Raw genomic sequence first — 25,974 nt, 5'->3', positions numbered from 1 at the left:
ACTCCGGCCATCCGATGCCAGTACTCAAATAGCGCCGATAGCCTTTGCCCATATTATGTCATAAGGGCTGCCGGTGCCATTGGTCTGCCCCTGTCAATGGTAGGAGCACAAGATGGCGCCGATGGCCATGTGACAAGGGCTGACCAATGGCACCGGTAGCCCCTGTGACAAAGGCTATCAGTACCATGATGAAACCGGCACCGAGGGTGTGAGTGCAGGGGATGGCTCCCAGACCCCCCGCTGGACCCACCAGGGAGTTTTGGTAAGTTTTTCGGGGGTTCAGGAGGGTGGGGGGGATTTGTTTAAATTTTTATTTAGGTGGCCGTATAATTCGGTGAAGATTCGTGTATTCGTGGGGAATCGCGATACGTTTTCGCTTCCCCACGAATACTACGCATAGTGCAATATACGTGCGGGTCGCCAATACGGCGAAAACAAATGCATACCCCTAGTTTTTATGCTTTGCAAAGTTTGCCAATGTTCTGGAAGCCATCGACTGTACTCACATAGCCATCATTCCACCCCGTGCCAGGGAGGAGATGTACTGCAACAGAAAGCTCGTCCACTCCTTTAACTTTCAAGTAGTCTGTGATGCTTGAATGTGCATCCTCGATGTGGTTGGCCAGGAATCCAGGAGCTGCACATGATTCCTTTATACTTAGCCAATCGGGCCACTTTGAAAATTTGAGAATAGCCTGTATAGTGATGGTTGGCTGATAGATAAGAGAGACACTTCTTTCTATATTCCATCTCTAGCTATGTGTTTGTGGCAAATGGCAAATACATGGGGGGGGGGGGAGCATCACTGCCATGACAAGTGTCTTGTACAGTTGCATCTGCAGGCCATTGGCCCAGGGCTCTTGGCTTTTTCACCCCATGATCAGAGGCCTGCAAATCTTGTGACGGCAAACAATGCACCAGCCCTAAAGCTTGGTGAGTGCACAGGCACTATACACTTTCAATGTATCATTTTCAAAATGGCCCTGTTCCTATTCTCCCATTGGGAGCTATTAAAATCTCACTGGTTAATGACAAGCTTGAAGTGTCCATACTGCTGGTACTGCACGAACATTGTGTGGCCGGTTAGTGAGGCGGCATCCAGATTGTCCAGATTGTCTGGCATTACCATGCAAACATTTCAAAGTTTGTTTTTTGTTTGTATTTTCATTCTGCTTTTTAATTGATAGGGATAAGGAACTTTATTTCTGCTATGGATAGTGTGTAAAAAAATAAAAAAAATAGAGGCAACTTAGCGAGGTTTAGGGGTCTGGTCTAATAAGCTAAAAGGTAGCAAACTAACAAAGGGGTTAGGAAGGTCAGTTGGTTAACTGAGCAAACTGGGAAGAAACTCTGAAAATGGGCTCTAGCATCAGCATACATATGTAATAAAACCCCTACCTATATGGTCCAGGGCGGCATTTGCCCATAACTTCATGTGTGCATATAAACTGGGGCGCACATGTATGCATGTCCAGGCTATTTTATAACATGTGCGCATAAATGTGAATATGTTATAAAATGGCCATGGCCATTGGCGCATGCCGGCAAACACACACATGTGCACCCACACACGCATCTTAAAATTTACCTCACTGTCTTTAGAGCTATACAGATGCTGCCTTTAAATAAATGAAGTTTCACTTGTGCAGATCCAACCATTTTTACTGATAACTGTTATATTAGGTATTAAGATCTGGTTCCAATGCTCTACTAGTAATGCCTTCACTTAAAGAGGTATGCCTAGCAAAAACTAGACAGAGGGAATGTGTTTGCACTGTCTCTATGTTGTGACTATTTACCTAGCCCTTTTGATTTCTTGTCAAAGTTGTCTATAGGTGTAGACTAATGATAGGTATAAAGAATTGATGTAAATACATTTCCCTTGCAGAAGTAAGACTTGTAATGGATGTATAACTAGATGTGTTGGGATAATACATATGATTTTATGAGGTATATTAGGTTGATTATTATATATTCAGAAGGGGTTTTAATGTATTAGATTCCATTGGAAACATTGGTTTTATGTTGTGGATTGATTTTAGAGATGAGTCTATATTTGTATGGCTAAATAAGCCTATTTTTTTTCTTTTTGAATGATTTCTATGTGCTATTATATTGAATTTGTATTTGCAGTGAACAGTTTTATATATTGTATTGAGTTTTTTATTCTTAATATTATACACAATTTCTTTAACATGCTTTAGTCATTTATGGGAAGGTATAAAATAAATAATATATTATTGTTATTACTGTTACTATTGTTATTGTCAAAGATCCTGAATTAGTCTTTAAAAAGTATATATCTCATATGGCTCCATTTTTGATGACCTGTGAGCAAAACTACTGACACTTTCTTCTCCTGCATGATATGCTGTTTTATATTTGCATTACCCTGTCTCCATTGAATTACAATATATCTCATGCATATTTATTGTGTTATCCTGAAAACCTCAGTTCACCACCACTGTTCTAGAAGCTATAAATCATCTGTGTGTACAAGGAGTACTTTTTGTGTGTGGTGCACCTTCTAATAAATGGCATTAATTATCTAATTTATTTTATTTATATTTCAGCAATCTCTTGTGGAATTCCTAAAGCTCCCTTAAATGGTGGAATATTAACTACAGATTATTTAGTAGGTACCAGTGTTACTTATTTTTGCAATGATGGCTATAAACTGTCATCTAAGGAACTCACTACTGCAGTATGTCAGCCAGATGGTACATGGAGCAATCATAATAAAACACCTCGTTGTGTAGGTAAGCAATGTTTAGAAATTCCATTGTGATTACAATAAGAATTACAATATTTGTTTATCTTACTGAAAGATGTTCAGTTCCAAAGTAGTAGTAATATATATATACATTTTTCTATTAAATCATTTGCAATTAATATGCATGAGGTAAATTTGCATACATTGCCTCCATCATATGCAAATCTACCTTGTGCATATTCTTGTGGATATCCTGAAAATCTGACTGGCTAGCTGTGTCACAAGGACTGGTTTGAGAACCCATGATCTAAATGTTCATTTTCTAAAGAAAACCTGCTTAAATCTAACTGGCTATGTTTTAGCCAGACAAGTTTAGATTCATTTTCAACCTCAATCTGTCTGTACATAGGACATAGTACAGCCAGGTTAGCTGTACAGAACTGATTCTGTCACCCTTTCTATATGCACCCTTGAAGCCATGGATTCTGCGGCTAATTATGGTGTTCCATTTTTGCTCTGTTTATGATTTTATTTGTTATGTATTCTTTACTTGTAACCCACCCCAAACTTAGGAAGATATGTGGATATAAATCTATTTGAACATTATCAATTTGAATTTTGCATGCCTAAGGCAGGTAGAACATACTCTCTCCTGTGCCTCCAAGCCTTTCAACTGAGTCTTCCTAAGGTTAAGAAATTGATCTAGGTAAGAGTGGAGTAATGAATCAGTGGGATGTCTTTCAGGTGATCACAGTTCTAGGGAAGAGAAATGGAATATTCCTGTAACAAGTTATCACAGCTCTGGAAGGAGAAAGAGAGGATCCTTCAGGGAGTTGGGAAGGGCTGCAAAAAGTGATAGCATCTTAGGGAGTTGGGAGAGGGAGGTGGGTAAGGGATTATGGCAAGTAATCAAGCTTCAGAGGTTGGGAGTATAGTTCATTGCTGTGTCCCAGAGCACAAGAATAGCCAGCTAGATTTAAGTTTGCAATTCAGGCATGCTCGTTTAACTGGCTAAGGTTTGTCCGGTGAGTTCTAAACAGCGAAGAGACTTTTCCTCTCACCTGCTGAATATACACCATACTGTTTTTAGTGGTTAATAACTATTTTAATACTAAATCATACCAAAATTTTATATTGCATTTTGACTTTTTTTGGATTTTTATTTGTTTTAAAAAAATCTTCTATATGGGAATATGAATCCTCCAATAGTATCAAAAGATAGCGTCCATAGATCATTGTGCTTGTGAGTTTATAAAGTTCACTATGTTTTTCTCTCTCCTCCTTTTTGGAAACAATCAGGTTAGTATTGACTTTTATAAATTTTAGAGATTGGTGACATAACAGTTAACCTACATGCAGGTAAGTAACCCGTTTTGTTCTTCTGTGCCCACGCTGCCCGGGTTAATTGACCGGCATGTAAGTGAAATGCTATGCACCAATCTCTAAGATATATAAAGTCGATACTAACCTGCTTGCTTCCAAAATCAGGATAGAGAGAAACATCCAGGCCTATATGTCCTGTTGCTTTAGGTATCCACTTAGATAAGAAAGTATTTTGAGCAGGGATTTAACATACCTGAAAAAATATTTCAAACTGCCTTGAGCTAAAATTGGAAAGGTGGTCTTGAAATAGAAATACAGCATGATAGAGCAAGTTTGATTTCCATAAATGGGGTTTTCTCTGGACAGCAGGTTTAATTAGCCATGTCATGTGGGTTATGTCATCTGATGGTGCCAAATGATCTGAAGTGGATGCTTTTCTGATCAAGTAAGATGCAGATCTGCTGTATGCATTACTATCACTTCCGTTGGTTGTGAGAACAGTGCAGAAGGTACTTAAGGACTGGGCGCACCTGATCCTTTTCTTCCAGTGTGATCCAGAAAAGTGTGGTTTTCTTACCTTGCCAAATTGTCAATCATCCTTCTGATTCTTCTGGGATCTGATCCGACCTTGCTAACTCAAGAGGAGGGTTGTCTATATCATCCAAACCATCCCTTATTCAAATTGATGGCATGGATAGTGATTGAAAGAGATGTCTTCTGCAGGGAGTCCAACATTGACTATGAAGATGAGCTGTTGCCTACCACTAGGCATTTTGTGAAGACTGTTGGGGCTGCCGAGAGGCTGAAAGGGAAAATATTGTATTGGTAATGAAAGGACTCCACTACAAAATTATGGTATTTCCAATAGAAGTTATGGAGTAGTATATGAGCAAATTAATCTTTCAGATCTAGGGTGCACATTCAGTCTCCTGCTTAAATGAAGGGCAGGATGGTGAGGATGGAACTCATTTTGAACTTCTTTCATGGCACACTTTTGTTCAGTCTTCATAAATCCAGAACAAGTTATATCTCCCCTTCTTGGGGATGAGGAAATAGTGGGAGTAGAACCCCTTGCCATGATCTTTGGGAGGAACAGAGTCTATATCCATTTGGCTGAGAGGTGACTCCATCTCAAGACAGAGCTAGGTGAGTGAGACAAATCCAGATTGAAAGCCAAACAAATGGTAAACAGGCTCTAAAGTTTTGAGTACCTCATGGTCTTGTTGGCTTTCCACCAGGAAAAAGTGTATTATCCCCTTTACTGGAAGGGTCAGAGCTTGAAGGTTAAGTGTGGTCAAAACTAAACCCAGACTTAGGCTGGGTTTATTATGGTGTCCTCAGCTGATGTTTTTTGTACTGACATCCGCAAGCTGTAAATTGTTGGTGGTGGTGCATGATACTGCTGAAATTGATAGAAAGGATACCTCTCGAAGAGAATCATTTAAGAACATCTAGAAGAAGAAGATTGTTGAGATATTGGATGGCAGCATGCAGCTCCTTAATTTGAGCAACTGTTTCCCTGACCTTGTCTCCAAAGAGATTGTTACCAGATCAGGGCACATCAGCCAATTTGTCATGAATTTCCTCATACAATCTGATGGCTCTCAAACAAGCAATCCAGTGTTTTCCAGTGGCTGCTGCACTGAAAAATGATTCATACACTGAGCAGAGAAGATGACATTTACACTTCACCACCACCAGAGGAGTCCGCTGATAGTCTGCCAGATTTCTGTCAAGCAGCTCTATTACAGGCTTCAGCTTCTCAATACAATTGTGTAAATATAACACCATATAGGAATGGTGGACTATGATATCAGCATTGAGAATAGGGATGTGAATTGGGTGCCCGATCTTTCCCGCTTTTGGGATCATCTGGCCGCAGGAAAATCTCATTTTCCCGCAGATCCCCTTTTTTTTTTTTAGTGAAAAATCATTTTTCGGGTTAGTGTGTGCTAACGGGAGTTAGCGCGGACTAACAAAAATAGCAAAAAGTAACAAAAAATAACAAAAATAAATGTTTTTTTTGTTAGTGCTTGCTAACATGAGTTAGCGCGCACTAACCCAAAAAACAATTTTTATGAAAATTTTGGGGGAAAAGTGATCATTTCTTTTTTTAACCCGATATATTAATGAATTTAGAAATATCGTACGATATTTCAATTCATTAGAAAAACGATTCACATCCCTAATTGACAATCAAGCTCTAAAAGACCTTTTTTCTAAAATTAGCTAACAGACTAGGGGGTAGATTTTCAGACGAGCGCGAACAGCCTACTTTTGTTTGCGCTCCAGGCGCAAACAAAAGTACGCTGGATTTTAGTAGATACGCGCGTAGTCGCGCGTATCGGCTAAAATCCTGGATCGGCGCGCGCAAGGCTATCGATTTCGTATAGCCTGCGCGCGCCGAGCCGCGCAGCCTACCCCCGTTCCCTCCTAGGCCGCTCCGAAATCGGAGCGGCCTAGAAGGGAACTTTCCTTTGCCCTCCCCTCACCTTCCCCTCCCTTCCCCTACCTAACCCACCCGCCCGGCCCTGTCTACACCCCCCCCTTACCTTTGTCGGGTGATTTACGCCTCCCGGAGGGAGACGTAAATCCCCGCGCGCCAGCGGGCCTGCTGCGCGCCGGGCCGCGACCTGGGGGCGGGTACGGAGGGCGCGGCCACGCCCCCGAGCCGTAGCCACGCCCCCGTACCCGCCCCCAAAACGCTGCCGACACGCCCCCGGAACGCCGCGACGACCGGGCCCGCCCCCCGACACGCCCCCCTCCGAGAACCCCGGGACTTACGCGAGTCCCGGGGCTCTGCGCGCGCCGGGAGGCCTATGTAAAATAGGCTTCCCGGCGCGCAGGGCCCTGCTCGCCTAAATCCGCCCGGGTTTGGGCGGATTTAGGCGAGCAGGGCTCTGAAAATCTACCCCTAGGGTTCTTGCCTGGTGAGGTGTTTGCAAAGATCATGGTCTTCTTAACCTGTTTCAGCACTGAGTCTACTATCATTGACTAGTGTGGCAGCTAGATTACCCCAAACCCTGGGATTTGATGAACTCTGTATTTGAGATTCAGTTTCCTGGCTAATGGGGAACAGGATGCAAGATTCTCCCACATTCTTGTTTGTAAATAACTTAAGATTGAGTGAATCAGGATTGCTGCAGGCTCAGATACAATTTCCAGAATTTGGAGAAGTCTAAAGACCTTGGTATGGGGTCCTTTTCCTTTTTGAACACCAATACCTTATCCACTTTGTACATTAATTTGGAGTACAATAGGTCTTGGTGGTGAAGAATGCACAAGTGGATCAGTTGGCAGATCATAGAGAACCCAAAGATCATTCTTCAGAACTAAAAGGTGAAGGTACACTAACCCATGACCCCAGTGATGATTAAGTCAATCAAGGTTGGTCCTCATCATTTTGGAGGGGAATAGTCCTGGTGTTAGGATTTGTAGGTATGTGGGCCCTGGGCTGAGGTGAGAGATGGTACAGCCCACAGGGAGGAGCCCTGTGAGCCTCACCATCGGGAGGCAAGGTCTCAGTGGATGTCAGATACAGCTGTGGAATAGAGTCTTTATTAGAGAGATAGAGAGATAGAGAGGCACTGCCTGAAAAGTGGGGAGTTCAGGAGAAAGACACAGAGTCTGTGTAATGGGGTATACCCAAGGGGAATACCTCTGTAGTGAAGATATGACAATGGTCCATGGAGCAGGGTACACCATTGAGGCTCCTCAGTAGAGATCTGTGTAGTGGTCCGTGGAGCAGAGCACACCAGTGAAGAGTCCTCAGAAGAGATGATACGGTAGTGGTCTGCAGGGTGGGGTACACCGATGATGGCTCCTCACTAAGAGATGACACGGGTAGTGGTCCACAGTGCGGGGTACACCGATGAGGATTCATCACTAGAGATGGTACAGTAGTGGTCCGTAGAGCAGAGGTACTCACAGTAGCGAAGGTTACAGGGGTTACTGCTTGCCCTGGGGAACAGGGCAAGCAGTAGTCCAAGGCGAAAGGCCCTCTGAGGAGTGGATAGCAGAGACAAGGAAGGGTCCCCGAGGACTGGGCATTTATTTATTTATTTATTTAATAGCTTTTATATACCGTTATTAAGTAGTTTACCATCATAACGGTTCACAATAAGGCACATAAAATAATATTAAATCATTAAAACATACTAAGAACAACAATTAAAAGTGCCAAAATCTAAAAGCGATTACAAAGCTTCATTTAATAAATCTAAATTCAATTAATATATAAGATTCCTAGACTCTTTCATAAAATCTAAAATATATAAAAGCACTAAAACATTAAAAATTATAAAATGCTTTCATAAAATCTAAAATATATAAAAGCACTAAAACATTAAAAATTATAAAATGTTAAAAATAATAAATGAATACTAACACCATCTTCTGTACAAGGTATAGTCCTACTACTCTTTCTTAATTTCTAACACGTGCATCCTTTCATTTCTTATCTTCCTTCTATTTGCCAAATGCTTGCTCAAAAAGCCAAGTCTTTAACATATCTTTAAATAATTTGTGAGTTATTTGTACTTTTAACTATAATGGCAAAGATTGGACACTATGACTCTGGAGCTGCCAGCGGCTGGGACATCATAATCAACACCAGTGCCATCACGTGGAGTGAAGACTATGCACAGGTTATATGACTCCCCTGTTTTCATAGAAAACTGATTAACAAAAGAGATGTGCTTCAGGTAAAAATTTTGTGTTGGGCTTTGTTTCGGAGCCCCCCTGTGGGAATTGCATTTTTCCCATGGTTTGGGTTTTTTTTTGGGGGGGTCCCAATTTTAGAGTTAGTGCGCACTATTGGGAATTTTGGAAAAAATGCAATCGTTTTTCGGTTCTCCCGAACCATTCAAATTAGGCAATTTCGTTGACATTGCCTAATTCGGGAAAAAAGATTGCACATCCCTAATTAACAATATGCTCATAAGGAGTGATGGGAGGAACCTTCTTTGATCTGATTGAAGTCCAATTTCAAAAACGTTAATATTTGACTTAGGTCTTTTCAATCAACCACATTCTGCTTCAGATTGCTTTGAATCTGACTCTGATTAATTTTTATTAATTAGAGGCTGTCTGGGATCTTTAGCTCAGTAGTAGTAGCGTCACAACCCCAGAATCCAGGGTTCGGCAGTCTGTATCTTGGGAAGGCTTCTATGGGAAGAAACATTGCAAAAGTCAGAACTAATTTATTTTCCTTCTTTCATTATATTTTAGAGTGGATTACATTTAGGTATTGTAATATTTCCCTCACCCGAGAATGCTTACAATCTAAGGAAGTCATCTACTGAGCCATGGTATTTTCCCTGACAGTAAAATACTGCTGGGAAAAATACTGTTCCATTACTTGACCCCAAAATTTCACACAAAGGAGGCCCCATGAATTTGGAAGCTCACATGTATAAAAGGGGCAGATCAGATCAGACAAGGATGACCCAAGGGCCAGATATTCGTACCTATGCGCGGGCGTAGATTTGTGCACGCACCCCGGCGCACAGAAATCTATGCCCAATTTTAAAACATGCGCGCGCAGCTGCGCTCATGTTATAAATTCCGGGGTCGGTGCACACAAGGGGGTGTACACTTTTGCACTTGTGTGCACCGAGCTCTAGGGGAGCCCCGATGGCTTTCCCTGTTTCCTCTAGCCCCCCCACCTTCCACTCCCTTCCCCTATCTAACCTGCCCCCCCAGCCCTATCTAAATCCCTCCCCACCTTTATTTTTTTATTTACGCCTGCCTCTGGGCAGGTGTAGGTTGCGCGCGCCAGCCCCAGCAGCAGTGGAGAGGTCTCTGGCCACACCCACACCCTGCTCCTGGACCGCCCTGCCCACACCCTGCTTATTTTTTCAAGCCCTGGGACTTACATGCATCCCAGGGCTTGCGCGCATAGTCAGGCCTATGCAAAATAGGCTCGGCACATGCAGGAGCAGGTTTTCAGGGATACATGCGTAACCCTTTTAAAATCCACCCCCAAGTGTGTAAAAGACTCTGGGGATCTCTATACACCCACTGACATCTATAAAGTCAGCCAATAAGTAATTAAATACATATTTAAAGTTTAAAACCTCTGAGGATAGCCATGTAAGAACCTTACCAGTTTGTTATAAAAATTCTCCACTGCCCACATATCCAGCATAGCTCTCTGCTTCAATGGCAGGGGAGAATGTCTGATACTTCACTTTCAATGCATATCCAGCTACATAGTCTGGGTAAACAAATAAGCTTGCTTATTGCGGCGGTTACTACCCCTAACTAATTAAGCTAGATATTTCACTTAGATGCAGCTCCAACACTGCTCTCTGCATTAATGGTGGGGGTGGAAGGGAAATAGAACCAAAAGGTTACTAAGAGCCAAGAGTAAAAGATAAGTATGAGGAAAAAAAAAAAGTGTGAAGCTTGCTGGGCAGATTGGATGGGCCGTTTAGTCTTCTTCTGCCGTCATTTCTATGTTTCTATGTAACTTATGCCCTGCTAAAGACAAAGCTCAGTCTCTAACCTGCGTCAACCGTGCTGTTTTCATTGATGGAACAGTTAACAAAGCCTGATTTGAGCTCTAAGATTTCTCTGCGGCACGTGCAAGCGAAGAGCGGTATTAAGCCACTCTGCTTTGTCATCATAGATGAGCTTCTGTATCAAACATAGTGCTTTGTATTGGATTCTTTGTTCAATCGGCAGCCAGTGTAGATCTGCCAATGTTGGCGTCTCATGCCAAAGTAGCAGGAACTGGAATGGGAGGTCTGTAGTGAGCGAAGCAGATTCAGCAATGAAATAACTCATTGCCAAATCATAGGTAGGCAGGGCCAGCTGGCTTAAATGTCCTGGGAGGATGACGTCATCCAGAGGGGATACTCCTGAGGTTCCTTCCATGACGTGCTTAAGACTGGCCCGTTCACGCGTGCCTAGGGGATTCTGAGGGCAAGATGGCAGTCGGCAGTGTCCGCAGCATCCAGGGAGGCCCGGGAATGGTAGGCAGGCTGATGATAGCTGGCAGAGGCTGCAAGTCTTCCCATCGGATTCAAACTGAAAAGAAGGAGGTGATAAACAGCGGTAGCAGCCATCTGCGACCGATGGGCATATCACCTGGGGCATGCTCCAGATAATGGTGTTCCATGTTCCTTCCTTAGACTGGCTAGATTCCTCCACAGAGAGGGATAGTTGGTGGCTAGATCCACCAAATGGGGACTTCTGATGGGAGATGTGGAGGCAAAAGGGACTCCCCATGAGAGAAGAAATCTGTTATTCTGGACAAAAAATGTTTAAGGATGTCTTTCCCATAGCTGCCAGTGAGGCAAAAAAAAGTTTTCATCAATTCCATTACTTGGTTTATGGTGTGCCCTCTGACCAAGAGTTAAGAAAGAGACATCCTCTTTCAACACCAGTATAGGTTCATCATTTTGAGAAGATCCTAATGGAATTCAGGACAGAGCCCTCTCCTGGGTCAACTGACTTATAGATGCTTGGAGACCAGAGGCATCATGATACATCTTGAATCTGGTGTCTCCAGATGAAGTCCTTGTTTGAGGAGATTGTTTGGAGAGAAGGATATTGAGATGGAGAGAGTTAAATGTAGTGAATCACCATCAGGGACTCTTGATGATTATTCCTGCCTCAAATGCAGGTTTTGAAACCAGGATTAACTTTTTCAATGTAAGTTTTCTGAGAGGTTCTGCCTGGTATATGGCATATAGTATGTTACACTTAGCTTAAATTGGGATTTATTATATAATGCTCAGTTCTCTGCTACTAGTGTTGTTGTTGTGATGTTTTGTAGATTTTCTTATACTTGCTTAGTATGTTGGATTAATTTGTTTTATTGTATGATTATAATTGTTTTATTTTGAATGTTTATATTCTCTGTACTACTGCCTGGATAACATGCTTTACAGGCGGAATATAAAATATTAATAAATTAAATGAATTCACCAATGGAGCTAAGGACTGGTGCTCCAGTTGTGTTGGGGTGTGGAGCAGCAATAGATCCAATTCTGACATACTGATGGAGAAAACAGCTGTCAGCTGAATTGAATCTCAAAGTGTCAATGAGGACATGCATACTGAGGCCTGGCGCATCGAAGGTGCCAAGGGTTTGTGCATCAACGGCACTGATAATCAATGCTTCAATGGTCCTAGGGCCTGGTGCATCAATGATGCCGAGTTCCGATGCATCAATAGCGCTGGGTGCATCAAAGAAACTGACCCCAAACTCAGTTTAGGTGGTGCTAACCCTGCTGCTAGTTCTAATGCATGGCATTTCTTTTTCTTATGCATCACAAGCTCCCATGGGGGCCTGCGAAGGGTTCATGGTACTTCTGCACTTTGCTCAACTCCAGAGGAGTGACACATTTTAAAACTGGTGCTACAGAAGGAGGATCTTTCGTTTAGGAGTTCCTGCTCAATTCAAAATACAGGGAGCCTATGAAGGTCCCACTCCAAAAGGAGGAATGACTCCAGTTTTTCATTAACCTATGATGTTCTTCCATCTTCCAGACCATGTTACTCTGGGATCTTGGTGACAACTAGCAACACTCATAACAGTTAGCTGTGTCATGGTCTGGCCACAGGCATTTGTAACAAATATTTTGACCGTCGATGATAGACATCTTCTCACCACATATGCTGTCCTTGAAGTCACTGGATGTGGCCTTCTTGAAGATGGAGATATTACAATGTTCTTTCTTTTTTTAAATAGTACTGAAAATAGGTGCTGAGGGTTTCTTGAAGCAATGAGTCAACTCATGAGGCAACTCAAAGCAAGTTACGATAAAGAAAGAAAGAAAGAAACCATGAAGTACCAAACAATTTGGAAAAAGAGGCTACATATAAGTGCAGAAGCTCAGACAAAAAAAATTGAAGGGCTCACGAGGCAGCTTGCACATGGGAATTCCCATGTATGTTCCGAAGAGCAAAAACTCTATGAGCTAAGAGAAAAAGGTCTGTTCGGCGCTGCCAAAATGACTTCACTCATGTGTCATGGCTAATACAGCCTTGCTTGTCAATGGAGAATTAAGGGTGCTAACCATTTAAATCCTTTAAGGACAGTGAACCATGTAAAGTCAAGTGTGACTTGCCCCATAAAATTATGAAAATAAATTGGATTTTAAAAGCCATGAAAGATGATAACTTAATTCATTCATCTTTAAAAAATGTTTATTTTATCTTTAGTCATCTTCATTCTATAGTCTTGTCTCCAAAATATATGGGAATGTATTTCACAGTGAATGGTGAATTTAACTTAGATTCCATTGCATTAACATAACATAGATTATCAAGTATTGTACATGTGGCTCCTCTAGGGCTGATGCAATAAATGAGCCCGGAAAACGGGCGCTCAGTGATAAGTGCCCACTTTTATAATGCGCGCCCAGACACCTCTCCTGGGTGCATGATGCAATATTTAAATGAGGGATCACACTGCCAAGGAGGCACTAGGGGCATGCAATTGGCCCTAGTGCCTCCTTGGCAGAGGATACCCAGGAGAGGTAGGCTGTAGGGGTGTGCATTCGTTTTGAACTTATAGGTAAAATGCAACTTATATTTGTTTTTTAACTTAAAAAAGTGATGAGGCGAAAACGATCGGATTTCCAACTTATTCAACATAGCTATGTTGAATAAGTTGGAAATTGCGATCGTTGATCCTAAATAAAAATTTAAACCCTCACCCTCCTTAACCCCCCCCCCCCCAAGACTTACCAAAACTCCCTGGTGGTACAGCAGGGAGTCAGGACGCCATTTGTGAACTCCTTTGCGAGGAGCACGTGACGTCGGCGTCACGTGATTCCCCGCGGGTTCGCTCCGGGACCCTCGTTCGACCCAAAAGGAACTTTTGGCCAGCTTGGGGGGGTCAGGAGGCCCCCCCCATGCTGGCCAAAAGTTCCTTTTGGGTCGAACGAGGGTCCCGGAGCGAACCCGCGGGGAATCACGTGACGCCGACGTCACGTGCTCCTCGCAAAGGAGTTCACAAATGGCGTCCTGACTTCCCACTCGACCACCAGGGAGTTTTGGTAAGTCTTGGGGGGGGGGATTAAGGAGGGTGAGGGGTTTAAATTTTTATTTGCACGTATGGACATAGACTCAACTTATGGAATTCTCCATATGTCCATATTGACCGCAAATGGGACCCCCTTTCGACTTATGGACTTATGAACATAAACTTTTGGTCTGCACATCCCTAGTAGGCTGTCAGCGGGTTAGGAAAATGGATGCTTAATTTTATTAGAGTTCACAGGTTAGGAAAATAAACGCTGGTTAATTGAGCATAATTTTCCCTAATTTGAGCACAGGCATTATATATTTTTTTTAAACCTTTTAAACTTTTTGGTTTCTACAACTTAATATCATTACGATATTAAGTCAGAGGATGTACAAAAAAGCAGTATTTTTTGCTTTTCTATACAACTTTTTGGGCTGTTCAGAAATTAATGCCTGCTCTGGGCAGGCATTAATTTCTGAGCATAAAAATGTGCGGGTCAGGCTCACAATCTTTTTAGATCAGGGGTGAATAACTAACAGTTCTCATCATCATGCATTTGCCACTGGTTGGATGTGCATTTTGGATGCACTAATCCCCTTATAACATAAGGGGCTGTGGACGCGCATCCAAATCGCACATCCAACCATAGTTTAAAAAGTGTGCTTGGCTGAGCGCGCTGTTTTGCATCGGCCTCATAATTGTTAATGACAAGTGAATAGTTGCTAGAATGGAGATAACTGAGCAAAAATTAAAAACTATTGATGAGAAAAAATGTACTTCTTGGCTTGATCAGCAATGGTTAATCCAGTGCTGTCCACAGTAAAAAAAAGTATTTTCATAATGCATATGACCTTCAACAATTTAGTGAGTGACATTCTGAGTCTCCTGAAATATGATCCCCATTCCCTTGTATTGCTTATTATCCAGGTGGTTTTACAAGGTATTTTGTTATTATGAGTCTTTGAGTATGCAAAATTCTTGATCTGCATATATAGTGGACTAGGTAGAGATATTTGGCCCACAATGTTTTTTGACATACTGAATAATTGGCTCAAGGAATATTTGGCTCTGACCTATGGAGAATTACTCAAATGGCTGATTTATTTTTTGTACACCACATTTTACAGAATTAAAGCCAGAATTATTTGCCTTGTCATAACAGCTGCTACAGCTTCTCTGATATTTTCTTTTTGGCAGAGCCAGGCAGTCTTCCTCCTGCTTCTTTGGATTTCCTCTTCAATTGGAGCAAGGGCTGGAGGATTTTTTTTTTCCCTAGTTTTACAGTATAATTCCCTTCCCAGTCATCACAGCAGCATGTTTAGAGGACATGCATCAAGGCGCCTTCCAGAACCTTGCAATTCTGGGACCTAAATCTGGCCACTAGTTATTGCCATTGTATGATGACTTGGACTCCCTCCCCCAGGGGCTGTGAATAGGGTTACCAGCTGGCTCCATCTTTTCAGGACAGGTTGATCCACTCTTGGATTTATCCCATTGCCTGTAGGCAATTGCAGCTCTGATGTCACTTCTGATTGTCTCTAAGAAAAGCAACAGTACAAGTCCATGCAGTCAGTGGGGTAAAACCAAAGTTGGATCAGTTGGTCCTGAAAATCTGGAGCCAGTTGACAGCTCTAGATGTGAAGGCCACCTCCACAGCATCTGCAGCCCTAGCTAGTCTAAGGAGCAGAAGACATAACTTGGGAATTGAACCCATGTCCTCTGCATTACCATTACCTCTGTTATTTCTAACTTTATGCTCTGCTTATATAGGTGCCAGCTCTGTGGATACAGTGAGTGCTTGAGCACCCTCCCCAATTCTAAGCAAACTCCTTTACTTTGTCCAGGGACGGGTAATTTATATTGACTTTAGTACCCCCAGTCATTTTGAAAGGTTGGCTCCTATGTGTGCTTACAAATTAATCTACATCAATATTATTAAAACAAACATGCAAAATTCAATTAAATTAACATGCTGATGTTTAATAAGATTATGAATACTCTATGAGCCTATAAGTCTTTTCTTTTTCTTTTTTTTAAAGTTGTTACTTGTGCAAGTATCAATTCTTTTACATTGGAACATGGAAGATGGCGCATAGTGAATGGCTCACATTATGAGTACAAAACCAAGGTTGTGTTTAGCTGTGACCCAGGTTATTATAGATTAGGACCAGCATCAATTGAGTGTCTTGCTAATGGAACCTGGAGTTGGAGAACTGAAAGACCACACTGCCAAAGTAAGTATATAATAAACCAGCATCAAACAAACGTATATCTGGAACATTAAAAATGCAAACATTTTTTTATAGCAGTGAAGTGTTTCAACTGATTCTTTAATGCAATGCCTACATGCATATCCAGACTGAAATTCCATAAAAGGGCTTTAAAAATCTAACTGCTTCAGTTTACATGTATTTACTACATACAGGTTTTTCTCTTTTGTCCGCTATTCCAGGGGTAGCAACTCTGGTCCTTGAGTGCTGCAAAGCAGTCTAGTATTCAGGATATCTACAATTAATATTTAAGATATATATTTGAATACATTGGAGGCAGTGCATACAAATATATCTCATGCATATTAATTATGGATAATCTACAAACCAGACCTGTCTGAAGAACTTGAGGACTGCAGTTACCTATTCCTGCTCTATTGGTTCAATAGAACCATAAAACAGGAGTGCTAGTCTGAATCCTTTCTTCAAATGAGAAATTTTAGTGCCCCATTTGTTCTGATTCCTCAAATCTTGTGCCATCACTGCTACAACTTACGTGAACTAAAAATGAAAAAGAAAATATGCAAGCCAGTTTTGTAGAAATTTGCAAGCCAGTTTGGCAATATTTGAACTTCTTCTTTAGAAATCATCTGTGTGGTATGAGTTCTTTGCCATTTTATGTGTAATAAGCCATGTGGTATATCAAAATGAAAAAAGACACAATAGAAACTAAGTGGAAATAGGCTCAACTAGAAGGAGCTCTCATCCTTTTTCCTAATGTAAGGAATATATTCATTTTTCATTTAAAAATATACATAGAGCAGATACACTAATGGGTACATTTTAAAAAAGAGTGCACACGCGTACTTTTGTTCGCGCACCAGGCACGAACAAAAGTACGCTGGATTTTATAAGATACACGCATAGCCATGCATATCTTATAAAATCCGGGGTTGGTGTGCGCAAGGGGGTACACATTTGTGCAAATTGCACGCGCTGAGGCCTGCGCGCGCTACCCGTTCCCTCCGAGGCCGCTCCGAAACCCTCCTGACCCCCCCAAGACTTACCAAAACTCACTGGTGGTCAAGCGGGGGGTCCGGGAGCCATCTCCTGCACTCAAACTTTCGGCTGCCGGTATTCAAAATGGTGCCAATAGCCTTTGAGCTTACTATGTCACAGGGGCTACCGGTGCCATTGGTCGGCCCCTGTCACATGTTAGGAGCAATGGATGGCCAGTGCCATATTGTGCTCCTACCATGTGACAGGGGCTGACCAATGGCACAGGTAGCCCCATTGACATAGTAAGGGCAAAGACTATTGGCGCCATGTTGATTACTGGCAGCCGACGGCCTGAGTGCAGGAGGTGGCTCCTGGACCCCCGCTGGGCCACCAGGGACTTTTGGCAAGTCTTGGGGGACCCTCCTGACCCTCACAGCTTTTGTACCAAATAGCGCCACTGTGAAAGGTGGTGCTATTCGGTGCACTACTGCTGATGATAATGTTAGTAACATTATTGCCGGCAGCAAAGACACCACTGACTCTGCATCCTCCCCTCCCCCAATTTGCATGCTATCACATGCTAAAAGGTCCTTTTCACATGCAATAGAGGCTTATCGCACGTGATATGGCAGTATTGCGTGCAATAAGCCTTTGATAAATGACCCCCTGAGTTAGCTGGATAAAATGTTATCAGCATGGCAAGATTTTAAATCCTTCCATTGGTCTTACTAAGTCTGTATGTATACAAGGCATGTCTGACCCATTTTACTTAAAATAAATAATTTAACAATTTTTTATTGTAATTATCCTAAATCCATGTTACTAAGCAGCTGAATAAATCTAGCTTTTTTATATTAAAAAAATGTGTAATTTCAATCAAACTTTTCACATCAGAGCTAGTGTTATAACTGTAAGTAGAAGAAATCTGTTCGCTTTTCTATATGTAAACTAAAGTACTAGGGATGTGAATCGTTTTCCATATCGTCTTAACGATAGAAATCGTGTGACAGGGCAAGAAAATCGTCTTAGGCACGATTTTTTAGTTAAAAAATCGTTAAAAATCGTTTTTTCCGATTAGTGCGCACTAACTCGAGTTAGTGCGCACTAACTGGGAGTTAGTGCGCACTAACTGGGAGTTAGTGCGCACTAACTGAAAATGATACAATTTGACACTTTTCAGGTCAGTTAAGGTCAGTTTAGGAATGAATATGTATTCCTATTGGCTGCCCTCTTATTTATTCATGTTACCAAGTTTCCTACTGACAGTATATGGGGGATGGGAAATGGAAACAGTTGGTAGCTTGACAAAACAAGTAATGTGATCAGTCAATGTGACTAGAACTTGTGCCCTAACCCTGATACCAGGGGTATTGTGATCTTCCTGCACACAGTGCCCTATCCCTATTAATACCAGGAGTGTTGTGATCTTCCTGCACACAGTGCCCTATCCCTAATACCAGGGGTGTTGTGATCTTCCTGCACACAGTGCCCTATTCCTGATACTGGGGGTGTTGTGATCTTCCTGCACACAGTGCCCTATTCCTGATACCGGGGGTGTTGTGATCTTCTTGCACACATCCCGGTATCAGGGATAGGGCACTGCATGCAGGAAGATCACAACACTCCTGGTATTAATAGGGATAGGGCACTGCATGCAGGAAGATCACAACACTCCTGGTATTAATAGGGATAGGGCACTGCATGCAGGAAGATCACAACACTCCTGGTATTAATAGGGATAGGGCACTGCATGCAGGAAGATCACAACACCCCTGGTATCAGGGATAGGGCACTGTGTGCAGGAAGATCACAATACCCCGGAGGAGTGAGGGTCAGGCAGCTCCCCCCTGTCTGTGAAGCCAGCCTCTCACTAGTAATGCAGGGAGGGAGCTGTCTCAGACTTCACCATCCCCCCCCCCCCCCCCCTTACCCACACACCATTCACTAGCTGGGACATGGGGGAAGTCAGGAGTGAGGGTCAGGCAGCTCCCCCCTGTCTGTGAAGCCAGCCTCTCACTAGTAATGCAGGGAGGGAGCTGTCCTCAGACCTCACCATCCACCCCCCCCCCTCACCCACACACCATTCACTGGCTGGGACATGGGGGAAGTCAGGAGTGAGGGACAGGCAGCTCCCCCCTGTCTGTGAAGCCAGCCTCTCACTAGTAATGCAGGGAGGGAGCTGTCTCAGACTTCACCATCCTCCCCCCCCCCCTCACCCACACACCATTCACTAGCTGGGACATGGGGGAAGTCAGGAGTGAGGGTCAGGCAGCTCCCCCCCTGTCTGTGAAGCCAGCCTCTCACTAGTAATGCAGGAGGGAGCTGTCTCAGACTTCACCATCCTCCCCCCCCCCTCACCCACACACCATTCACTAGCTGGGACATGGGGGAAGTCAGGAGTGAGGGTCAGGCAGCTCCCCCCTGTCTGTGAAGCCAGCCTTTCACTAGTAATGCAGGGAGGGAGCTGTCTCAGACTGGTATCAGGGTTAGGGCACTGTGTGCAGGAAGATCACAACACTCCTGGTATTAATAGGGATAGGGCACTGTAAGAGATGACTGTAGTAGATTGAATAAAGATCTGATGTTTCTGCTCTCCTCACACCAAACAAAAACAACACACAAGCAGAGAAGCCCTTCTTACAAAGCTGAGCTAGTGAGTTAAGTAGGAGGAAAAGTAAACATACTGGTGCCAGTGTGGCTACTTAAAAAATACACTTACCAACAATCAATTACATATATTTGAACTGTGTACAGTTCCAGCCAGGACCACCTTTCTAAAATGCACAGTGATTGGCAAATTCAACATGCACTAGCATTTCAGGTGCCTGCTAACAAAAATAATAAACAAACAAGTTCTAGTCACGTGAGTGCTGATCATTACATTACTTTTTTTGTCAAGCTTCCAACTGTTCCATTTCACATCCCCCCAACCATTACCTCAGTGTTAGCCTTGGTAACATCAATAGATAAGAGCACAGCCAGCCAATAGGAATACATACATACATATTCATTCCTAAGTGACCTTTACTGACCTGGGAAGTGTGAACACTTTGTTTCATTTTCTGTTGGTGTTCGTTAGTTTCCAGTTCCATTTCCCATCCCCCCAACCATCACCTCAGTGGTAACCTTGGTAACATCAATAGATAAGAGGGCAGCCAGCCAATAGGAACACATATTCATTCCTAACTGACCTTCAGTGACCTGGAAAGTGTTTATTTGTATCATTTTCAGTTAGTGCGCACTAACGGGGAGTTAGTGCGCACTAACTCGAGTTAGTGCGCACTAACACGATTTAACGATTTTTAACGATAAATCGTTAGAATTTCTATTGTATCGTGTTCTATAACGATTTAAGACGATATAAACATTATCGGACGATAATTTTAATCGTTAAAAAACGATTCACATCCCTATAAAGTACTGAATCTCTGCAATTAACAATTAGCAGCTATAGAAATGGGTATAATAGATAAATAGATGAATGGTAAAGTTGGTATAGTGACAGCATCTAATTTATGATTTGATTTCCATTGGTAATTTATGGATTCACCATGGGGAATGCATAGCAGTTCTACTACTTTACAGGATCTACTTTGGGGATTTACCACAGTCTAGAGTTATTATGTCTGACTTTTACTGTTGTGCTGCTTTGAATCAACACAGTATTTCAATAGAAAAAAGGATGGATAACAAAGCTTTTTCTTATTTCTTTCTTTTTCTTTTCACTTTGTCATACCGCTTGAAGTATTTATATTCAAATTACTATCAGAGAAAATGTACAAACAATGTCACAACACAACCAAAATCATTAGGTGCAGAATGCAAAATGCCAATAATGTACACAGCTCAAGATATTTTAAAGAGTTTGCTGCTGTTAAGGTAATGAGGATGTTGTAATTTTGATCTCCCAGTTCAAATATGAATGGGCATAACTGCCTGAACTGCTGTGAATCAGACTGCAGAGAACAGGGAACAGTGACATCTCTTCCTGATCTTCTCGTGAGAGTTATATACGTATTCACCTTTATGATTTCTACTGTTTGAAAATATATGCCATGCTAGGCAGTCCAAAGCCCCACTCTCTGTATGAATGTTGCAGCTACAGTAATATTTCTGTCAGAAAGTACTGACAGATGCATGCTGTACGTGTAAGCTTCAAAAGGATGCTTGCCATTAATTCAGAGCTATAATAAATACGAGACCTTTGGAGGAGACTACAGCTGTAACAATGAGCCATGGGGATAAAATAATGTCTTTCTAAATGAAAAGTTATAAAAAATAAATAAATAATGTCTGAGCACACATTAATATGCCTTTTGAGTCCTAATCTTTATAAGATCATTTAAAATAGAATAAAGCAACCATGAAAAACTGCAGTTGAAAGACAGCTAAATCACGATTTATTTTGGAATTAAAACATCAGTTGAATGTTCTGGTGAAAAATAATATATAATATAAAATATATGCTGTAATATTTGTCTGCCTCATTTTACAAAATGATTAGCAGCAATTCTTAAATAATTTAAAAGAGCATGTTCCAATTCAGTTTCTTTTCTTTTTTTCAGCTGGGCAGTTTCCTTTGGGATTTCATCTCAATTGAAACTGGCTTTTATGAGCTACAGCAGTGCTCCCATACCTTTTTTTTATTTTGTGGCCCACTTTCAAGTTTGCTCAATCCTTATGGCACACAAAAACAAAGTTTGCCTGATCCTAACCCTCCCCTTTTTTCCACTGGAAGGAGAGGAGTAGCACTTTTTACCTGTGTTTTCCTCATTCTGCCGGCTTTTATCTGACATCTGAAAGAGTGATAAGGGGCTGATCCTGCAGCAGGGCCCCATACATTCAAACATGGATTGAAATTGTGAGAGGCAGTGCATACAGATAAGAAGTGATGCTCTTCTCCTGCCAGTGGGAAGGAGGAAGGGAGGGTAAGGTTACCAGTGTTCTGGTGGGTAAATCTGGGACACTTGCTCCTTGTAGTGCTAGTTCCGTTTTGTGTCCAACGAGGGGTCCGGGAGCGGAACCGCGGTGGGACCACGTGACAGCCGCGTCACTCCGACGTGACGCGGACGTCACGTGCTCCTCGCAAAGGAATAGAGGAATGGCTTCCGACTCCCCGCTGGACCACCAGGGAATTTTGGTAAGTCTTGGGGGGTGGATTAAGGAGGGTGAGGGGTTGTAAATATTTATTTAGGGAACCGGTGCATGTATGGACATAGACTCAACTTATGGAATTCTCCATATGTCCATATTGACTGAAATTGACCCCCCCTTTTCAACTTATGGACTTATGAACATAAACTTTTTGTCTGCACATCCCTAATTTCCACTATTTCTTCATCTTTCTCCACATATTGCTCCATGTCACCTATCAATTTCATTATATTTCCTCGGGCTTTCTTCCTTTCTCTGATATATCAGAAAAATGTCTTGTCATGCCGCTCTACCTCTTTGATAATCCTTTCTTTCTTTTGACCTTTTCCTTTCTTGATTTATTTCCTTGTCTTTCTCTGCTACCCCAGGTATGCTTCTCTGTGCTCCTCTGTTTGGGATCCTTTGTACTTCTTGAATGCATTTCTTTTTGTGTTTATTGTTTCATCCAGCTCCTGTGAGAGCCAGATCAGTTTCTTTATCATCTTACTTTTGTTTACATTTCGAACATATAGATTTCTTGCCTTTGTAATAGATCATTTTAATTTGGCCCACTATTGCTCTACCTCACCCATTTTCTCCCAGTCTTCTAGCTGTTCCTTCAGGTATGTTCCCATTTTGACAAAGTCTGTATTTTTGAAATTCAAAGCTTGGATCTTCGTATGACATCTCTCTATCCTGGCTACACTATCACTAGTGCTCAGATGAGTATCTACATGCACATTAGAGATATTATCGTCGAGAGTCAAGTGTTACTTCCTCACCCTTTGGTTCCATTACCATTTGTTGGAGCAGATGTAATGAGGGCCAAGGAGATGTGCCCCTTTGCCCCGGGGTAGTTGGTACTACCTGATGAAGCGAACTCCCACAGGTTCCTACCATCAGGAGTTGAGGCTGGGCTGAAGCGAGGGCTGACAGGAGCTTCACCACTGGAGGCCCGAGGTCACCCTGGGTTGAGCCCTCAGAGACCCAAGCTGCTTGGTCTTAGGTGGGCCCTTGGGAAGATGGAAGGTTTGTTGAAGTCGAGTCCTAGGTCAAACGCCAGAGAATCACCAGTCTGAGGTCTGAGGTCCAAAGCCAGAGAATCGCCAATTGCCAGTCCGAAGTCCACAGCCAGAGAATCGTCAGTTGCCGGTCTGAAGTCCAAAGCCAGAGAGTCGCCAATCGCCAGTCAGAGGTCCAAGCCAGAGAATCAGTCCAGAAGCTGCAGAAAGAATAACGGGTACAGGGCTCGGATAGGCAGGTGCAGGACTCGGAGAGACAGTCAGGAACCAGGAATAAGAGCATCAAAGGTACAGAGAACTCACTGAAGCAAGCAGACTTGTTGCAAAGTCAAAGAACAGGAAAAGGAAGCCTCCATATATACTCCCTGAGCTCTGAGGTCATCCAAGCAGCTGAAAGTAATTTCCGGTGATGTGGGCTCTTTAAGAGACTGCAGGAGGCGCGGTCTCATGCCTAGGAGGGTGGTAACTTACTGGAAACACGGAAATGCTGGGCATGATGGAAATGAAACTGTAGAACTAGGGGTCATAAAATGAAAACATCAAGGGGGATGATTTCGAACCAACATCAGGAAATAATTCTTCACAGGGAGGGTTGTGATGCCTGGAATGCCCTCCCAGAAGAAGTAGTGAGGTTGAAAACAGTAAATGATTTAAAAAAGGCATGGGATAAACATTGGAGATTCCTAGATGCTAGATATTGGAAATGGAAAAAGGGGTATATAGGGTTAACCGCACAGAGTGGCAGTTGCTTACTTTTAACAGAAAGGTTAGGGGTAACTTACACATAATGGGTTATAATCCTTAATAGAAGGTTTGGGGTTAACTGCACAGAGAGACATTTATAGTCCTTAACATAAGCTCCCAGGAAATGTGCATGGCGTGTCCATTTCTACCATGAGTAACTTGCTGGGTAAACTGGATGGACCAATTGGTGTTTATCTGCCCTCATTTCTATTTTTCTATTTTTATTTATTTTAAAGACTTTCTCTAATCCGTACTATTTCACGCTGTCTCCTAATCCTACTGCAAAAAGCTTCATTGAAATAAGTGAATTTCTCACAGAACTTTAGAAAAATAAAAATGCATTGCTCTTATTTATATTAAGTTTATATGGTGCATTTGTGCCATGGGTCTATTTATATTAAGTTTATATGGCACATTTGGTGTCAATCTGCTTTCTAACACAGAATATTTTTCTAGTGTTTATTTAATCATTAGAATGTACTGTATATATTAAAGTTCAAAATTAATTTGATTTAATCCATTTTTGTTATACATGTTTAAATGTTGTTTTTTAGTACTACAGTGTCATCTGGTACAAACTTCACTTGCTTGAAATACCATATTATATTTGTAGATACCCAAATGTAGAGTACTGTGCATAAACAGATTAGTTGACATGATAAGATACAAAGAATACTGTGAAATGCTGTATCAGGTTGCGCTATCCAGAAGTGCATTTGCTGTAGGCAAAGCAACATCCAAATGCATTAGAATATGTCATTTCACATAATTCCTGCTGTGATACCATGACATTTTTTTTAGAATATGCATATCATTACTTTATTTAAAATATTGTACCTATCAAAAAGGATCTGTAGCAGATGTGTGCAATCAGACTTAAAGTAAACAAGGCTTACCCAAGTAGAAAATCTAAACTTTAAGATTTTTTGAAGAATGTTATCAAAAGCACAAAATACAGATAACATTGATTGATTGTCTTCTTTTACTCTACACAGGCACTTATTGCTTCAAACTTCTATTTGCTTCCTCCAGAGATACCTTCTCAGTGGGAAGAGCTTTGCCTCCTAATTGGCTTCTAAAGCCTCATAATCATTTATTTTTCTGGCAAGAGCCTGAAGTTAGGCTAAGTCAATGACACATGACAATTTTTCATTATGTGTTGGAATGGGGTGGGCCATCCTGCCCTTGCCCTACCAACTTTCCATCTGCTGGGGACAGGATTTTTAAACTCTTTTTTGGCTGTCCACAGCTGGAAACAATGGAGGCAGGCCCAGTGCCAAAGCTTTCCCTTTGAGAATTGGGTAAAGAAAAAATATGCACCCAGACCCTTTACCTGTTATTTGTGTGGGCACATTTTACAGCAAAATTTTTATAATTAGGTGTACGCATGCAATTATAACTGTATGTGTACCCACGTAAGTATTAAGCTTTCTCTGATCCTGCCTCAAGGAATGCCTCCTTGCTCTGGCATTAAAGTTGGTGTGTACTGTCACTGCCACATTCTTTTATGTGCAGATAGTGTGGCAATTTTCAAATACCTCCTTTTTCCATGCACAAAACATTTTTGTTTGGTGTGGAAATCCACTTAGCCTGGATTCATCATTCTGCGCAGAATGAGGAATCCTGCGAAAACGGGGGGGGGGCGGGCCTGTGAAAGCCCACAGCCTTCACACCATGGCAATATGCTGGCTGTCAGCTTTCGCACCAAATAGCGCCACAGTGAAAGGTGGTGCTATTTGGTGAACTACTGCCAACTTAATATTAGTAACATTGTCGCCGGCAGCAAAGCCCCCCTCCCCGCCCCGATTCCTCCCCTCCCTGCCCCTGACTCCTCCCCTCCCCCTAATT

The 25,974-nt window shown here is 42.2% G+C and overlaps 1 protein-coding gene across 1 annotated transcript in view; it reads left to right on the top strand.

The window, feature by feature from the left end:
- Nucleotides 1-25,974, top strand: part of CSMD3 (CUB and Sushi multiple domains 3) — a 3,551,396-nt gene that overhangs the window by 3,023,596 nt on the left and 501,826 nt on the right. Inside the window, 2 exon segments of the mRNA XM_029591914.1 lie at nt 2,574-2,759; nt 16,058-16,252. Of these exon segments, the coding sequence (XP_029447774.1) occupies nt 2,574-2,759; nt 16,058-16,252 (381 nt within the window).

This window comes from Rhinatrema bivittatum, chromosome 2, assembly GCF_901001135.1.
Source record: "Rhinatrema bivittatum chromosome 2, aRhiBiv1.1, whole genome shotgun sequence".
Classification (NCBI taxonomy): Eukaryota; Metazoa; Chordata; class Amphibia; order Gymnophiona; family Rhinatrematidae; genus Rhinatrema; species Rhinatrema bivittatum.
This window is presented reverse-complemented; position numbering and strand designations above follow the sequence as displayed.